At 32.9% G+C, this 19,791-nt stretch overlaps 1 protein-coding gene and 1 pseudogene across 2 annotated transcripts; both read left to right on the forward strand.

Annotated features, from left to right (window-relative positions):
- Window positions 1-10,921: 10,921 nt before the first annotated feature.
- On the forward strand, window positions 10,922-12,977 carry LOC107861008 (transcription factor TCP13). 2 transcript variants are annotated; one of them, XM_016706419.2, is made up of 3 exons: window positions 10,922-11,032; window positions 11,427-12,056; window positions 12,392-12,977. In XM_016706419.2, exons 2-3 carry the CDS (start codon window positions 11,480-11,482, stop codon window positions 12,709-12,711), a joined length of 897 nt encoding a protein of 298 aa, XP_016561905.2. In that variant the 5' UTR covers window positions 10,922-11,032; window positions 11,427-11,479; the 3' UTR covers window positions 12,712-12,977. The 2 variants fall into 2 exon arrangements, with proteins under 2 accessions (XP_016561905.2, XP_047262374.1); XM_047406418.1 differs by lacking the exon at window positions 10,922-11,032 and having other exon boundaries at window positions 11,053-12,056.
- Window positions 12,978-15,710: 2,733 nt separating this feature from the next.
- On the forward strand, window positions 15,711-15,927 carry LOC124896503 (annotated as a pseudogene).
- Window positions 15,928-19,791: the final 3,864 nt, after the last annotated feature.

Raw genomic sequence — 19,791 nt, forward strand, 5'->3', positions numbered from 1 at the left:
AAGCATAGATAATTCATACATATTAATTCATGTCCATTGATCCAACACTTACATGAGCAAGAAAGAATTAGATAGAAGTAGGAGTAGTGACAGCACAAAAAGAAATTTCAGTCATTCATGCATAAATCAGTACCATAAACTATTCACAAAAATAGTAACCATAAAATACTCAAATAGTTGTGCCAAACATTCATTAAAGACAAAAATAGGGAGAAGGGAGAACAAAGTTTCACAAGCAGTTATATCCCAAAATAAGAATAAAAGTAAAAAAACAAGGCCTTTTTAAGAAAACAACAGTTGATAGGACAAGAGGAGATAACTAGGAAGAAAGAGGAGAGAACCAGGTAGGATATGATACAGAGAGAAACTTTAGGCAAATATTCTTAGTTTCTGACTCTTCCACCCTTTCCTGCAGGGTAGCATTTATAGCACACACTTCATTTCCTGAGTTTGTTCCCTCTTAACTTTTGTTTTGTAAAGGCAGCCTTCAACACATCTATCTTGGCATCTTGTAGAGACAATAAAGCAGTTAGAGTCTCTATATCCTCCTTCAATCATTTCTGTTCATCCATGAGGTCAGCCACCAGAGACTTAGGCTTTCCATCACTCATTCTAAGAATGTGTTTTTCTTCAAGATTTGAGATGACAAACTCTCCCTTTACTGAATCAGTTTTCACTTTCCCTCATTCAATGTTAAAATAGGCGAGCACCCTATTCAGGCAAAAACCATTGGGTAGCTCATGTCTTCCAACTTTAGCATTGATGATTGTGTTCATCTACTCAATGATTAGGGTCGGTAGGTTAACCTTCTTATACTTAAACAACATTTTCATTAAGAATAGATTTCTACCTGCTAGATTAGTTCCCTTGTCAAACCTAGGGAGCAGTGCTCTTTTCACAAGTTCAAGCAATAACTGAAATTCTCCCTTGAGAGCCCTATAGTTGAAATCCTTAGCACCACATAATTTCAAAAACTCAACAGATCCCTTCTCCAACTTAATGGACCTGGTTTCCACAGTTGGAACACCAAGAATTTTAGAGATTGTCTCTTCATCCAATTTAATATCCACACCATTTACCTAAGACGTCAGATATAGGCCATCAACAGAAATTTCCAAGTTATGATAAAACATCTTTACTTTCTTCTCATACACATAAGGCATACCAAAATTAAATAAGTGTTCCCAATTCTAAAATTTCACTATCTCAAGTAACTCTCTCATTTCTGGTATATCAGCTAAAGCAGAGTTAAAGACTCTTCCGCCTAGGACATCCTGATTCTTAAGAAACTCGTGCCTTGCCTCTATAGACAAGCTTGAGCCTGAGCCTGATTCCTTGAAATCAACTTGGTATAATCTTTTCCTTTTACCAGTAATAGTGGACACTGGTTCTGATTTCATAACTAATAACCCCTTTTCTTTCTTCAAAAATGCATTTATTTTTCTTCTCTCATTCACCTTATCACCAATAGAGTATTTCTCATGGTCTGACTCAAGTGACTCATCCTCATAGTCACCTAGTCCTTCAAACATACATTCTATCTTACTGTTCTCACTATTGTTGAATAGGGTCTCAGTATCACTTTTTGACTCTTCTGACTGTTCTCCTTTTAGCAACAGATTCAGTTCTTACAATAGTGTATTTACTTGCAATCCTCTTCTTTCAGTGTTTTCCATACTACCTTTATGGTTACCTGATAGAATGAAAATGTATGGAAGTACCATATCATTAATAGCAGTACTTTTAAGGAAGTCATTTTGCCTTCGTGTGGATAGGTTGGTGAGAGAGGTTCCCATCTGAGAGGTTTAGTACTTGAGGTTGTATGACTTAGAGTACCTACCTTCTTATTCATGGTGGATTTAAATGCCAAATCCCTCTTTAAGAATTGGAATGTTTGAGAATAAAAAGAGAAGCAGGTCCTTAAACGGCTAAGAAACTAATGAGATTTTTAGTGTGAGATAATTTTCAAGGTGAGAAAAAAATTAATCTGCTTTTTAACTTAATATATGGCACAAGGGAATGATTGAGATTGAAGAACACAAAGCATCTGATGGGACGTATCCGATCAGATGGGCGCATCTGCAGAGTTTAAAGTATGAGTGCATCCTTTTGAAAGGGCAAAAAAGTGATGTGACACAATTTATTAAATATTTAGAATGGTCAGTATTTAGGAATAGAAAATGGTACTAACATGATTAGGAACGTGTTCCCAAAGTAATGTCAAAATCTAGTGACTTATATTGTCTCACCACTCTGTTCATATCTTTTCTTACTTGCCATGGGTGTATATCTGCAAAGATGTGAGACTAAATTAGACACATAAGACATTCTCTAACCCGTATACCTACTCACTAATTCATATCCATAAGTAGAGGATCATGAAGGTCTCTTGTATTCATATAACTTCATCCATTTCCTCCTTTTTAAGTGGTACCAGGGATGTGCCAAAGACAATTCCTTCAGTGCTTTAAACTATCCTTTTCTGCTTAAGGCACACTACCATCAGCATTAATTAATCTCTCATCTTGATTCTATTACTAAGGAGACATGTCTCCTCTAAGGGCATTTAGCAAGGGGTTATCTTCAAATATTCAATCATGAGCTCTGAGCAACCATAGTTATCATCTATGAGTTGATTATTCTCTCTTTCCTTGTATGCATCATCAATCACTTATTAGCCTTAGGAACCTATTTAAGTTTGGGTTCTCAAAAGGGTAACAGAGGAAAATGAGCTTGTTCCTTGTCCAGGTTGGCCATCTTTATTTTCTTCTTTTTTTTAAGTTGTAGTTTTGAAGAGACATATACCCTTGAAGTAACCATCTTCTCCACAATGGATCCTAAAACATCACATTTGATCCTTGCATGTCTGAAAGAAGAGTTGGGTTCATCTTTCTATCTGTTGTATCCCAAGCCTCTGCTGCTACTGGATTCTGTTGAAGGCAGTCAATGTTTGTTAAGATGTAGTCCACCAGAGAGCTTTCTCAAGTTCAGTATTTACCCGAATTAGTTCATTCTCAAATATTTTGTTTTCATCAAGTGAATCAATCAGGTCAGCCTTGACATTGGTCAGTTCTTCTTCCAGCAGAAACTGTATTCTACTCCCTTCACCTTTACCTTTAGAATCGTGCTCGATAATTTCATCTAGACTCTTATTCAGAAGGTTGTTCTTATGGGAAAGATTCTTATAGGTTGATTGATACTCACTTGCTTGCATACTCATCTTCACCACTTTCTCTTTACACTTTCTCAGATCTTCTTCTAGCTTTGTCTTCTCATTAGTGAGCTCAACCATTTAAACACTCAACTCGATCACTTCTTTCTCATTATTTTCAAGGGTTTTCTTCAAATTTTCTTTATCCTTGATAAGGTCATTCAAAGACTCAATTAACATAGAAGTAAGAGATCTCAAATTACTTAGGGAGTAGTTCTTTATATTTTCTTTAATTTTAAAGAGAGTGATAGGTTTTTCTTCCTCATTATCATTGTCAGCCATTAGGCAAGCAATGAGTCAAAGGCTGAAACTTTATCTTTCATTACCATCATAGAGGCATCTATAACTTGTTTTGAATCATCTGACTCACTATAAAAGTCACCCCAACAGGCTGTATGCCAATACTTGACTGGCAATCTTGTCATCTTCAGCTTTCTTATTGAACCTTACAGGGACCTGATCCATTGCTTTTTCTCTACCAGCAGCTTTCCTAGCATATTCCTTGTATTTTATCTTATGCATAAGATAATCTCTCATATAGTGACTAGGTTTTCCATATTTGTGACATGTGTCACTTCCATTTGCTTCCTTAGAGCTCTTGCTAAACTCTCTTCTTTTAGGCAAAGCTCCAAATTTTTTAAAGCTTTGAGAACCCTCTTTGCAATATAGGTTGTCTTCTCATCTTTAGCACTGGTAGTTTCTTTTGTGGCCTTGAGGACTATCATGACCCGAGCTTAGGCCCTAGACACGACGGTCATCCCGAATTATGAAGGATTGAGAGACCCATGTAACGGACCAACCCACTAGTGATGTTGTCCGCTTTCGGCCCAGGCCTATACATCTTTAAAAAACATCACTAGGGAGTAAGGCTTGCTTACTTATATACCCAGCATCCCTCTTGTGTTTTGCCGATGCGAGGCTCCTTATCCTAAGTTGGGGTTGTTATATATAGCCCCCTTATAGACTCAGCATCCTCGCTGAGGTTTGCCTCACTGAATGGGATTTGCCTAAACTCAGGACTAAGGTTTTCCTCGCCTTACCGAGATTTTCCTAAGCTCAGTTTGAACTTTGGCCCACATTAACAGGGCTGACACAGGAGCAACTTTGATACCATTCTTGTCAAGTTCCGAGCTAAGGCCCTGGCCGCAATGGGTATCTCAGACCTTTAACCCCTGTAACGACCTAACCCACTAGTGATATTGTCCGCTTTGGGCCCAGGCCCGTATGACTTTAAAATGTGTCACTAGGGAGTAAGGCTTGCTTACTTATATACCCAGCATCCCTCTTATATTTTGCCGATGTGGGACTCCTTATCCTAAGTTGGGGTTGTTACAAGGACCAAGTGTTTTTCAGTTGTGGGCTCAATCTTTATCTTTTCTATTTTCTTCAGTATCTCATAGGTTTTGAGATTACCTATGAGCTCATCCATGGCTATCTTGTCTAGATCCCTGGCTTCGGTGATGGCATCAACTTTGCTTTCCCATCTTTTAGGCAGGATGCTCAAGAATTTCCTCACTTGCTTGTGAGTTAGAATAATTTTTCCCAGACAATACATCTCATTTGTTGTTGCAGTAAATCTTGTATGCATCTTCTGAGTGGATTCACTTTCCTTCATAGTAAAGGTTTTGTATTGATTGGTCAACATATCCACCTTTGACTGCTTAACTTGAGTAGTTCCTTCATGGGCTATTTGGAGATAGTGCCAAGTTTCTTTGGTAGTTTGATAGACAGAGATCCTATTGTACTCATCAGGACCAATTCCACATACAAGGATCTTCTTGGCCTTATAATTCTTTTCTATTTTCTTTCTATCAGCATCATAATACTCTTTCTTGGTTTTGGGAACCTTGGAGGTCACATCACCAACTTTAATTGCCCTTGTAGGAGTGAAAGGGTCATCTTCTATAACATTCCATAGCTTAGAATCCTCAGCCATAATGAAGTCATGTATACTGTTTTTGCACCACCAATAGTATTCACTATTAAATCTCTGGGGCCTAGTGGTAGACTGACCTTCTTTTAGATTAGGAGGAGTTTCCATTTCTTTTCTCAGGATCCTTCCAAGGTGTTAGCCTTTTTAAGGAAGACCCTACTCTGATACCAAATGTAGGGTTGGGGTGGGTTGCTCCTCAGCTCAAGGACCAGTTCCTAGATGAAGTCAATAAACAGAAATAATAGAGAATAAGCTGAAAAGTAAGTGGAAACATAAATTGAAAGACATAAGAATTTTACGTGAAATTCCTTGCTCAAGGGAGAGAAAACCACGACCTCCCTCCAGGATTTTTAAGCTCCACTATATTCAAGCAACCTCTTGAATACAAACTCCACTCTTTCAGGATCAAACTCTTAATCCTCACTTTCCTAGTAATAACTCTATTACAAGGAAACTCACACGGTAACTCTACTGCTATGTCCTCCAGCTAACTCTAACTGGACTTCACAAGCTAACTCTAGCTTGACCAATCACCTAACTCTAAATGATTATAAAAAAATAGTTACACCTCAACCACCACAATAATCATAAGCAAGCGTAGGCAAAAGTTTAAGAACAACATTACAAAGACTCAATTACAACAAGGAAATAAAGATATAACTCGATGAGCAGTAGGTTCCTAGTTGCAATTCCAGCCTTTGATTCACCAATTCAGAAAGATATTTAATTGTAAGAATATGGAAGTGTTGGTTTTCTTGTTGAGGAAGATGAGCAGTATATATTATGACATAAGAAAATCTAGGAGAAATCTCATTGGTTGAGGCAAAAAGGTGGTAGCAACTTTTCACCAACTTTTGTACTTTGTGTAAGCTTTGACTGTTGATTGTGACAGCGACAAATGAGCCCAACTTGTTCCTTAAGTGATAACAGCTTTGTCATCACAAAACTCTAGGGAACAGGTCCCAAACTTATTAATTTGTCAATCATCAAAACTAAGGACTTAACCTCCACAAATAAGATCACCCCAAGATGTTAACAAATAGTCTCCATCATAAGTGTTTTATACAAGGGCAGATCAAGAATCCAAGCCTGACTGACCAAGCAGACCGGAAAGAACATCAGAGTAGAAGTTTCGGTCTGAGCTTGTCTAATCAATTGCCCACTGACCAAATGGATGTTGCTCTACGTATTACTGTACATGTTCGGCTTTTAATCACTCTTCCATATAAATTAGCAAATCACCTCGTCTTATCATTCCAATATGTGTGTGTGATATATATATATATATACACACACATAATGTTGTACCTATTACTCAGAGAGCTAATAACTCAAATGGTCACTCAACTATGAGTTTTTATCTCACAAAGTCACTAAACTTTGATCATTACTAAAAAAAGTCACCCAACTATTATATTTTTACCTAGAAAGTCACTCAACCTATTTAATTATTTTTAAAAATAAAATTTATTTATATGAAAGTTTAATTTAAATATAACATTATGAAAAATAAAAGAGAACCTATTAATGACCATTTTATCCTTTTCCCAAAATTAAAGCCAGTGGAGTACTCACGTTCAGCCTCCATTAATGATCTTCTTTCACTTTCTATGATGTTGGAATTTCTTGTTGTAATGTTAAGTCATCGATTCCAATCCAATAAGGCTTTCCTTTTTATTGGTATGACGCTCCGCGAGCAAGTAGCGAGCTAAGTAAATCTTACCTGACAATAAGTGAGATTCGATTCTTTTTTCTTTGTTCTTTTTATTTTGTCATTTTCTTTTCTCTATGATCCCAAATTATTATATAATAGAAACTATAAGAATTTGAAAACCTCACATAATACGTATTATGTTCGATTCTCAATAAATTAAAATTACATTTGAGTCTCAATAAATTAGATTTGCAATGATACAAGCTTTGTAGGAACTGGTACTCTTTTACAATTATTGCTTGTCTTCATCTTCCCTTTCATTATTCTGCCCACAAACATTAGATGCTTCTATGTGATGACTCTTCTTCTTGTCTCTCCTTTCATATACTAACTATCAAAAAATACCAGTGATGGCATCACGAAACGTCCTAGACAATGGATCTTTAGGAAGGGAGACATTTTTCTCTAAGCAGTCTTCTTTTACATGTCGATGATCTCGTAATATTTTGTGCTTTCAACTTAGCAGGAGCTTTTTTTTCGAGCTAAAAGAACGAGCAGTTGATCTCCTAAATAGCATACTCATGACTTTGAGTATCACTTTCTATAATATCTAAATTTTGCCACATTAAACATACTTATCGGAACAATATATATCACCATTATTATTATACAAGATGAAGCAACTAATTATATTAACTATGTTAGAAAGCAGAATTTACAACATTGAAAATAAGAAATTGATTACTTAAGATATTTACCTCAAGAAAAGATAACTCCAAATTAATGGTCAACCTTTGACGATTTTTAAAGAAAGGTAGTAGTAAAGGGAAAGGATAAAAGGGTCATTAAATTGGTTTTCTTTTATTTTTTTGAATTTTGTTTTTACATTAAAACTTTACATGCGCAAATTTTATTTTAAAAAGTAATTAATTAGGATGAGTGACTTTCTAAGTAAAAATTTTATAATTGAATGACTTTCTGAGTAAAGATCAAAGTTGAGTGACTTTGTGAGATAAAAATATATAGTTGAGTGACCATTTGAGTTATTAACTCATTACTCAGAATATCAACTTAAAAATATTTGAATAGATGATATTATTATAAAGAGGTTTAATTGCATATTTCATAAAAACTTTAACTTGTCTTATCATTCCATACCTCTTAATATTCACAAAGTCCCACCACTTTAATTAGGCATAATCTCCCTATATATGCTTTCGTGTGCAGATCAATATCTTTATTTTGTGTTGGGGCCAAGAGCAACTTCTTTTTTCTCTGCTGATAAGAAAGGTTGAAGACTTGAAGTAGATGTTCGGACTACAAATAACTAAGTACTTCAGAAGAAATAGAGGGAAATGGAAAGGAGAATTTGCATACGGAATTCACTAGCCATCAATCATCATCTAATAAATGTGCATAAATATTATTAAAAAAAAAGATGAAAAAGTCAAGACAAAGATTTTCTTATAGTTCTACTTATATTCAGCTGACGAATAATTCTTTTAGTCTATGGGTCGGTGGAAATTGCGGCTGTTGACAGTGGGATTGCGGTCGAAGATTTAGTTGTAAAATGCTTTACCTATCCATCAATATATTCCAATCTGTTAATAGTATGGAATCTTTGTTTCTTAATTAGTGATCAATTTTAACAATAGAGTATTGCACATATGATCTATGCTTTTCACCAGCTTAATTTCTCTTTAATAAGAAAATTAACTCATATTTTTTCTCTCTGTCTACGGGTTTCTGAAGTATGAGTTAAATAAATAGTTGATTGCTCTTTCTTTTTATTGAGCAGTATTTTTGAAATCTCTATGTAAGCATGCAAAATAATAATACTGTTCTTTGGAGTCATGAGGTGCACAATTTCTTATTCAGATTTCAAATTAAGGAACATCATTGCATGAATCAATACTAACACCTTTAATTACAAAGATTAGGACATAAAAACAATTATACAATGATAGTGCAAGATTTTTTTGGTACTTTCGTGTTATATGTATGTGTTCATAAAATGTGACGAATAACTTGAAATTAAAGTAGGTGTTTGGCCATAAGATTCAATATATTTTTCATTTAATTTAAAATTTATGAAGTTTGAATTGGATTATAATAAAACTTTCAAAATTTAAAATACAATTTTAAGTTGAATTTGAAATTTTAATAGCAAAACGAATTTTAACTTAAACCACAAAGTTATGTTGTGACCAGTATCCAGTTGCTATGCAAAATCTCTCTGCAAAAAATTGGTCCTCTCTGGTCTACTTGACTCAGCGATTTATTTAAAGGGGTATTATATCAGTTTGGTCCCTCTCTGTAATTGTAATTGGGAGTTATATAATTGAGATAGACTGTATACATTAGGATTATATGTAGTTGTTTGGTAGAGTATATCAGAAAAATTAATGCATATAGAGTGTGTTTGGTACGAAGGAAAATATATTTTAGAAAATATTTTCCAATTTTCTTCATGTTTGGTTGGCTTAAATGTTTTAAAAAATGTTTTTCATATACAAATACTTTTGGAAAATATTTTCCTACTTGCATAACGAACACAAAAATATAAGTAATTAAGAAACAACATATGTATTTTCTTTGAAAATGTTTTTCTCCTCCATATCAATACACTCTAAAAAAGGTATTTTACGGGGCCAAAAATTATTTATTAAAAAAGTATTTTCTTGTCTTTAGTTAAACACTAAAATAAATTTTCTGAGAAATATTTTTTCATTCACCAATCAAACACTAGAAAATATTTTTCTAAAAATATTGTTCACTCACCAACTAAGAATAAGAAAATAAGTAAGAAACCAACTTTTTTCATGAAAATATTTTCATTGGAAAACATATTTTCCTTCGTATCAAACAAACCCATATTTGGTGTTAGTTTTGTGTAATACTAATACATTATTTGTTATACTTATCCTATATGTATACACTCTATTTGATATTAAGGTGTGTATTATTAATACATGAAAATCCACGGTACTAGTAATGCAATGGATTAATGCTTGCATTGGTATGGCTAAAGTCACAATTATCCCTCAAAATCTTTTCCACATCCTCTCCATCATATTTATGGAGGATATGTTTGTAAAAAATATTTTTTAGAAAAAATTACGCACTTCATGTTATTTTTAACACATCGAACTAAACATATCATAAGAAAAATGTAAGTATAACTAACACAAGCATTACTAACAAAATCATATTTTACATTTTTCTTATAACCGTATCAAACAACCTCTACACTTTTTGAGTAAAGGGCACCAAATCTTGGTTACATTTATTTTTCTAACTCTCTTAGGGATCGTTTGGATACGCAATATCAAATTATGATGTCAAGTTGAAGTTTTATTTGGACATACAACTTGAATTTTATAAGTGTGTTTTTCTCATAAATATGAAATTGAAAACCCCACAAGTTGTGAAAACTTAAACAATCAAATTTCTCCAACTCTTGTATATACAATGTTATCAAATATGCAAATCACAGTTCATAAATAGAATATTGTAATATATATATATATATATATATATATATCCTAATGCACAACACGCATTGATAAATCACATATCTTCATGTACTTCAATAAATAAATATTTACGATTACAAATATTCAAATACACATAATTTTATAAAGATTCACCAGTCAACAATAATAATAACTAGTTATTCATTAATATATATAATCATTCACATGATATAGACAATCTCAAATTCGAAATCATGATAACAAACTTAAGAAATTTACTACTATCATTATTGTGTGTTCTATTTGATTGGAGATCAAAATCCTAGTGATTTTTTACTCTTATGGTTGTGATTAAATTTTTCATGACTTATACTCATTTATAATTAAAAAAATATAAAATATGCACTTTATATTCTGATTTGTTATTCGATTTATGGTCAAGAAAATAGGAATATATCATAATTTTCGGCAATAAACTTATGTAAAACCTCTTTTGGATCACGTAGGCTCCTCCCCTAAGTTAACAAAAGTTATTGAGATATGATCAGACGTGTCACTCTATAAACCATTGCTTTGGTATGCTTGTTGTATAGAGCATGGTCGGTTGGATTCAAGCATCTTCTCATATCATATTATCCTTAACTTATATTCTCTAATCCTCTAAAAAGTGAAATTTATATATATCCTCTTTGAAACCTTCTCACGACTCTTTGTAAACCCTTTGTTGGTACCTAAAAGGATTGAACTTAATTATATGTGTAAGTCTCTCTCATAGTGTTTCCCATTAATCTTTCATATATGTGTGCGCTAGCTAGGGCACATAAGTTTATAATATTGGTTTAGCTATGTCTTCCAATCTGTGTTTATTCTTGGAGTATATATAAGCAGATCTTAATTACTCTTTGTTTCACTAAGCAAAAGAGAATTATAGGTCTCTTCCATTTACCAAGTAGCATTTCTTCAATCTATATATTTCTAATTTTAAGTGCTTATTATTATGCTTGTGATAATTTCCATTACCTAATTCTCCGCTTTTTAACTTCAACCTTAGGGGGTTTGCTTTTTAATTATGAGTAGCAGAGAAGTTAGATCTTATTGTACGTATGCGTTATATTCACACTGATACTTCGTCTTCTTTGGACCATCAAACAGAAGCTTACAAAAAAGTATATCAAAAAGAGAAATTTTGTTATGAAGGACAAAAGATGACTACCGGAGAAGTAGATCCAAGGGATAATGTTACTAAGACTCCAAAGAAATCTTCAACATCATGGACAAGATTTAAAGATCCAAGGATCGTTCACGTGGCGCGAGCATTTGGGGGTAAAGATCGCCACAGCAAAGTTCTTACAGTGAAAGGGCTGCGGGACAGGCGAATTAGGCTCTCCGTTCCCACAGCCCTTCAACTATATGTTCTTCAGGACAAATTAGGGCTAGATCAACCAAGCAAAGTTGTTGATTGGTTGCTTAATGAAGCTAAGCATGATATCTACCAATTACCTCCGCATCAAATGCCTCCAATAGGGAGAGAAGGGTTGCCTCTGAACGAGTTGTTGAAGCTCAAACGTCCCTCTAATGGTCTCACTGGTCTGAGGAAGGACAAGGACCCTCAGGTTTTATTAGAAGGCGTTCAAAGAGCAACACAGATGATGATAGATTCTGATGAAGAAGCAACAAAACGAGTTCTGCCAAATCTTGACCTAATTAATCTTCTTAAGGGCAATAGCAATAGCAGCATCTTCAATTTTGGCCTTCATCAGACTGATTTCTTTTCGAGATCAGGTATTTGCAACTTTAATATTATACCATATGTTGGTGTAATAATTTAATTGTAATATTAAAATGCACCAACACCATATACACTATGACCTCTCAACAACATTTCACTGGCTATAACAATCATGTTTTTTTGTGTGTGGAATCGATCTTTCAAAGAGAGGTCTGCCTATAATTCCTTCTTGAAATGGGATCCTTCAAATGAATTTATTAACGATGAGAATTAAGGACTAGGGAAAAAATCTTGTCCATGTAAGTATGTTCGTAGGGTGCATATAGGTTTTAACGTTAACCCATCACTAAAATGTTGATCACTGATAAGCCTTTGCTCTCGTGTCTAGCTCATTCCGGAGGGCATCATGGAGTGGCAATACCACAACACGAAGAAATCCAAAACTTCAATATTATGGCGACCTTGCCCTCAACAATATATATGCCATTAAGTTCACAAACGCTTGTGTATCCACCTGCAGGATTACCGCAATATTTTTCCCATCCACAAAAATTTGCTAGCGCACCTGAAATATTTGATCCAAAAGACATCGGCATTCAGACACTCATGAGTTCCTGTTCAGAAAATCCTTCGTCAAGTAATAGATATCAATTTTTTCTTTCTTCCACAAACAATGAGGAAAAGAAGACCAAGGATATGAAGTTTTAATTTACTCCATTGTTTAGTGATCTCATTGGTGACTTTTAATTTGAGAAGAAAAAAAATGCATATGTATGTTATAAGCTATATTCGATTCCTGTATATGAAAACCACAGACTAAAATGTCGGTAATTAAACTTCCAAGTTGTGGTCATTTCTTTAAATGTATACATTGTACATAAGGTTGATGAGTTAATATATAATGTTATTGCGTGATAATGTTATGTATATATTGTGCCGGCTGATATCTTTTGGCAGTTGGCACCCTTTTCTTATTTGCACATTGCACTTTTTTTTTCCTTGTTTGGTTCTAAAGATACTATTTGCATACAACCAAAGCAGGTCGTTCCGATACATAGGGTCCTCACGGATCAATGAGTTTGTAGCATCATAATTTAAAATATGATAGTGTAGAATAAGAGTTTAAGTTTTATGTACTCGAAAGAAAAATTGGTTAATCTGCAATAATAGGTAAAGTTTACTTGATATGTAGAATATTTTGTATGGTGCGCAAAACTTAAATTTCATAATATATACATTCGCTACTAGTACACATAACCGGTGTATTTCTGGTAAAAGAGGTTCCTAACATGTCTGAGTGATCATAGGCAAAACATAGGAGGCTGCTAGTTGGGCTAGCTAGCTAATCAAAAAGCTTGCTCCTTCAAATTGCATAGTTAATCCCCGGTTATAAGTTAGTTTTCGTTTTTGTAAATTCTTTTAGCTATAATAATATTGACATGACCCTAGCCTCGATAGAGTCTAGATGTAGCGGAAAGGGAAGTACATAAATTTTTTCCTTTCTTTTCTTCAAATATTGCAAATTAGATGTGATGTCTGAGTACGTTTTAATCACAAAGGTACATTTATTTTAGGGGAGTCTTTTTAATTTTGTGACAAATTTTATTTCAAAAGAAAGTATAGAGAGAACTACTCATATTAGAAAAGATCAACTTAAAAAAAAAAATAACTACTCATATTAGAAAAGAAAAACTTGAAAAAAAAAATTGAGACGAATTTAAATGAAAAGACTCATATGGATGTGTGTTGTTGATAACAGAAGGGAAAGATTGAGGGGCGGGTATATATATGTAATAGGGTGAGCTATATATGGAGATTGAGACATGTGGGATTTGTAGTAGTTTGGAATTTTGCTTGGGAGCAACAAAAATACATCTTGTAGAAGTAATAGCGTCAGACTTAAGGGTGTGTTTAGTATGATGGAAAAATATTTTCTTGAAAAATGTTTTGTTAGAAAATAAGTTAGTTTTCTACTTATTTTCTCATGTTTGATTGGTGAATGAAAATTATTTTTCAAAAAATATTTTATGGTGTTTGGTTGGTGAGTAGAGAATATTTTTTAGAAAAATATTTTCTAGTGTTTGATTGGTAAGTGAAAAAATATTTTTAGAAAATACTACTACTAACTGTTAACTAGTATATCAGTGCCTCTAACAACTAAACAATTTGTAAGAAACAATTTAAGCATAACAAATAATATCAATATCGAATTCTAAAATACTACAATCACTGAATTTAAGCAACTATTAATTAGCAAATATAGGAGACACTTTTCAACATTTTGTCAACACAATCTCAAGATACTACAACCAATAGAAATATAACGGAACGACAAGTTTATTCAACTTCGTGAAACAAGTTACATCGATGACAAGATGAAATAGGCAATTAGCAAAAATAACATAGGTAAGTCTTTCTTTATGAATATAAAAATAACAATATATTCAACGAACATCGGAAATGAAAAAAAAATCGGGTTTCACTTTTTTTTATTTCAAGCAGTGAAAATTTAAAGTAAAGCACAGTGAAAAATATTTTCGAGTAATGTAAATTTTTGAGAAATATAAATTTTTTTGAGTCATGTGAATATGAGTGTTGTTGGGGTGGGAAAAAGGGTTGGGGGTTGGGTCATAAGTTTCATTTGTCATTTTCTGGAAAATAACTTTTCTTGACCCATAAGGGAAGTCATTTTTCATCAAATGGAGAAAAATGAGTTGCTGTGGAAAATATTTTCCCAAAATTTCATTACAACCAAACAAGGAAAAATTGAAAAACGTTTTCCAGAAAACATTTTCCATCATACCAAACACACCCTTAATGTCAAAATAGCAACAGATGAAAAGATAGTTTGTGGTCCTGGATTAATGAAAATCAAATAACAATAAAGAAGTACAAGAAAAAGTGAAATTGGTACAAAAATATAGTTAGGGTTTTGAAAATTTTGATCTTTTTTACCTCTGTATGTAAGAAATAGGACCATTTGCATATATACCTTCCATTGGCTGGACCAAATGGAGAATTAATATTCTTTTCGATTCAATGGTTGCCTAATCTTCTCAAATCAAATTACTTGTAGCATAATACGTGAGTTTGAGATATCATATGACTTTCAATAAGATATGTTGTAGATATCATTTTTCATTAGCAATATCATTCAACAACCCAGTGCACAAAACATTTCATTTCATGTTAGCGAGATTTGAAGAAGGACCGCACCCTAAGGAATATGATGTAGACAATTTACCTTAATATAAGTAATAGTGGCTGCTTTCACAAACTTATATATGACATCATAGGTAGATATGATTCATATGAAGATAACTTTACCTAGGTCATGCGACGTCGACTTAAGTAGAAATATCATTAGATTTTGAATGTAGTAAAAGGTATTTGCACAGTCAAGCCATTTTTTATGCATTTTCAGGTAAATTTTTCGATAACCATGATTGATAATCCGATAAAAATGGTAGATAGCTTAAAATCGCAGATTAAAATTCAATGATAGTGTCAAAAAAAACCTTTACACAATCAAAATCCTTAATTTTTTGTAGATTATAATTAGTTGGAGAAAATGGAAATTGCAGTAAGAACAGAACAATAAAATGGTTTAAGCAATTTCCGCTTTAACGAGTGATACCACATCGCTAGTGCATTAGTAAGAACAAAAGCAAGCTGCAAATAAAGACCTGCGCCGAGCACAAGATGACACATCGTTCTCTGCCTTTTGGCTAAGATTAAGTGTAGTATTATTCTTATTAGTATAATATTATTCTTATTAGTATAATATTTGATATGTGGATCATTGATTCACACGATATTAATTTAATTTTTTGAGGGGGAGTGTTCTCTATGGTAGTTTGCTATCAGTGCTTTCGAGAGTGGCGTCTTGGCATTACACTACAGCCTTGGCCTGGCGCACCCCCACCAAGTCAAATCTTAAGTTTTCTTGTAATAAGGTTTGTTTGTTCAATTGTTCCTTTTGGTTTAGGGGTCACTAGTATAGGTACAATATAATTGTGAAATATTAAAATTAAAAATAATTACTAATAGTGGAATTACAAATAATACTTAATAACTAATTACATTGCAATTATTTTAAATAGTTTCATATGAAAAGAAATAATATTATTGTTTTATTTAATCATATATTTCATTAACTAATTTTTAAAAATAATAAAGTATGAAATGTGTTATAAAACAATAAAGAACAACAAGAAGAGTAGAGTAGAGAGAATAGAGAGAGTGATTCTTATTTCTTCACTTGAGCGATGATTTACAATGAAGGAAGGTCTTCTATTTATAGGGGAATTTGCCCTTAGTTTCACACTAAAAGACAAATACATCAAATCCTAATAGATATCAACTAGATCTTATTAGATCTTGATAGACATTCACTATAATGTAAATACATTTATAACACTCCCCCTTGAATGTCTAGATAAATAATGTGCCTCATTAAAACCTTACTAGAAAAAACCCAGAAGAAAAAAAAATCTAGTGAAGGAAAAAGAGTACGCATTTCTAACAATATACATATCGGCTGCCTCATTAAAAACCTTATAAGGAAAATCCAGTGGGACAAAACCTCGTAAGGGAAAAAGAGTACAGCGCGTATTAACTCCCCCTAATGAAAACATCCTTGAACCTTTGCATCTCGATCTTGTGCACCATCTTCTTAAAAGTTGTAATTAGAGAAGATTTGGCGAATAAATCAACCACATTTTCACTTGAAAGAATCTGTTGCACGTTGATATCACCATTCTTTTGTAGCTTATGTATATAGAAAAGCTTTGATGAAGTGTGCTTCGTTCTATCTCCTTTTATAAATCCTCCATTAAGATGTGTTATACATGATGCATTATCTCTGTATAAAATTGTGGGTAGATTATCATATTTCACGCCACATTTTTCTCGAATGAGATGTATCATGGACCTCAACCATACACATTCTCGGCTTGTTTCATGAATAGTTATTATCTCAGCATGATTCGATGAAGTGACTGTGATAGACTGCTTTGTATATCTTCAAGATATTGCAGTAACACCACATATGAACACATAGCGTATTTGAGACCGAACTTTATGTAGGCCAGATAAGTGCCCAAAATCAGCATGACTAATAAGACCGGGACTACAAACTTGCTAACAAATTAACTAAAAAAAAGGTTATATCAGGCCTTGTAATATTTGCAAGATACATTAGTGCATCAATTGCACTAAGATATGGTACTTCATAACCAAGGAGTTCCTCATTCTTTTCTTGAGGTCGGAATGGATCCTTATTCAATTTTTGCATGTTTCTCATTTAAGCAAATACTCTATTGCTTTTGAAAACTCTCCAAGAGTATCAATGATACTCAAATCATCAAATTATATCTTATGAAGATAATAAAAAGTTTTCCAGAAACTTTATATGCTTCAGGAATTTTGAATCGTTTAGGGATTTTCATATGGATGTTTGTCAAGTAACAATATCTAACATGTCAAGTGTGACATCTTCAAGTGTCTGGACTACAAATCAAATAAGTTTTATGCTTACCAAAATGCATCATTTCAGGTCACTTGATAAATATTTCTACGTTAGCATGCTTAAATTAACGTAGAATTCATATCCTCATAATCTTTTACAATATTGCGCCAATATTGTATCAAATATATCGTCGACGATTTCTTATTTTGTATCGGTTCACAATACGGCATAACATTTTGAGATCTCATCACTTTATTATTTTCAGGTACCTAAACCTCTTATAAGGTTTCATGAAGTGTTATGTCATAGGCTCTTCAAGAGCACATTGACTTCTTATCATGATTATTTGTTCCTTATCCTTTTCAAGGATTATTTCATTTGAAACCGATTGGTCTATCATGCTTCATGCATGCATAGACTTTATCCTTTAAGGACACAAAATAGGAGCACTTGCAGCTAAATATGATATGCTTTCGGCATTTGACTTGAATTATCTTTTGAATAAGGATCTGATGATAATTCCTAACATATTTCAGAACTGCTTATAATCTCCTCCTTATGTTAGAAAAACTAACATACATCCTCGATCTTCTTTGAAGAATCCATCTTTGTGCATAATGGTATATTTATTAATCGTATACCGTACACCAAAACTATTAGATAGAATAGTTGGTTCCTGACCTTGAACCAATTGAGAGGGAAGAAATAATCATAATACATTGGTCTAATGCATACAAGTGTTATTGTATGCAATATATCATATTTCATATTAATACATGAAACTTTGTTCTCATTAGTAATGGTTCAACTATTTATGGAAGGCATTCAATGCTAAACCATCATCATTAAGATGAATTATCATGATTACACAATCTGGAAATTATGCTCAATTTATATTGAACAAGTAACTTTATGAATGTCAAACGTAGGTTGGCCATGAATGTACATGTGATCATCTTATTGATGCATCTTTTCAACATATCACATGATAGGTGAACGGGCCCTTATTAACCTTTTATTCTTTTCAGATTTTGAGGGATCCAATCCCAAAATTAGTTGGTCCAACCAACTTATCATGAGAACAAGCAACATTAAAGTTCATGAAGAATTTTTTAATTCTTCAATATATGTTCAATACTCAGTATGCACATCTTCGGGATATCGCAATCGTTCATGTCAACTTATGAACTTTTAATCTAGTAAACTTCAAGTTTACCATGATATGTGTTTTTGCTTTAGTAAATTTCAGATTTACTATTATATGAATAAATTTCAGATTTACTACTTCAGAAGTAGATTTCAAAATTATTCAACCTCTTTCGGAGGTGAGTTGTGATACAATCACAATCAAGTGCAAGTTTGCATTAACAAGTTTTTCATTCCCCAGGAATGAAATATAATCGTGCCTTAAGACTATCAAATTATGATAGCTTATAACCTCTTTTAAGATTTTGTACTTCAAAAGCAAATCGAGGCATACGTATGATGTAGAGAATTTTTCTCTAGTATATTTTACAATCATATAAGCGTGTGAAAATATCATCATTTTTTATGATCATTATCATATTGTCCCTCCACGCGTATATTCGTGCATTCAATCACTTGTTTTCTTTCAGACATATTATGCACTGCTATCACATACACCTCAAGAATGAAGTAAGTTGTCATATTTCAGACTTATCATATATTGCTACCATATTTACTTCATGGAATGGAGCATATTCAATGGGTCGAATTTCATGACTTTTCATTAAATACCCATTACTTTGTCTTAGCTATCATAATATCATCAATATGGTGTATTAAGATTCAAACTCAACATCTTATCCATATAAAAACGTCTTAGGCATGAATCGATGGGACTTGAACCCAAATATTATCATCTTTTTTGATAATATTGTTCTTGAGGAATAAAATTTAAAATATAAATGGTTTCAAACCAATTACTTTTCCTCAAATTCAATAACAATTATATTAGTAGTAGCAAAAGAAAGATAACATAAAGAATTACTAACCTTGAAATCTTTCAGATTTATAATCTCACCTTGTTTGGCAGAGTCTCGTACTGATAAAGTTTTATAAAACAATAAAGAATAAGAAGAAGAGTAGAGAGAATAGAGAGAGTGATTCTTATTTCTTCTCTTGAGGGATGATTTACAATGAAGGGAGCCCTTCTATTTATAGGGGGAATTTGCCCCTAGTTTCATACTAAAAGACAAATACATCAAATCCTGATAGATATCAACTAGATCTTGATAGACATTCACTATAATGTAAATATATTTATAACAAAATGTTAAATACTTGTTAATTTTGTT

The sequence above is a fragment of the Capsicum annuum genome, chromosome 2 (genome assembly GCF_002878395.1).
Source record: "Capsicum annuum cultivar UCD-10X-F1 chromosome 2, UCD10Xv1.1, whole genome shotgun sequence".
In the NCBI taxonomy this organism is placed as follows: domain Eukaryota; kingdom Viridiplantae; phylum Streptophyta; class Magnoliopsida; order Solanales; family Solanaceae; genus Capsicum; species Capsicum annuum.

Coding starts and splice junctions, on each gene's coding strand:
- LOC107861008 (XM_047406418.1), top strand. CDS start 11,378: ATGCGTTATATTCACACTGATACTTCGTCTTCTTTGGACCATCAAACA. Junction 12,057..12,391: donor TGATTTCTTTTCGAGATCAG/GTATTTGCAACT, acceptor TCTCGTGTCTAG/CTCATTCCGGAGGGCATCAT.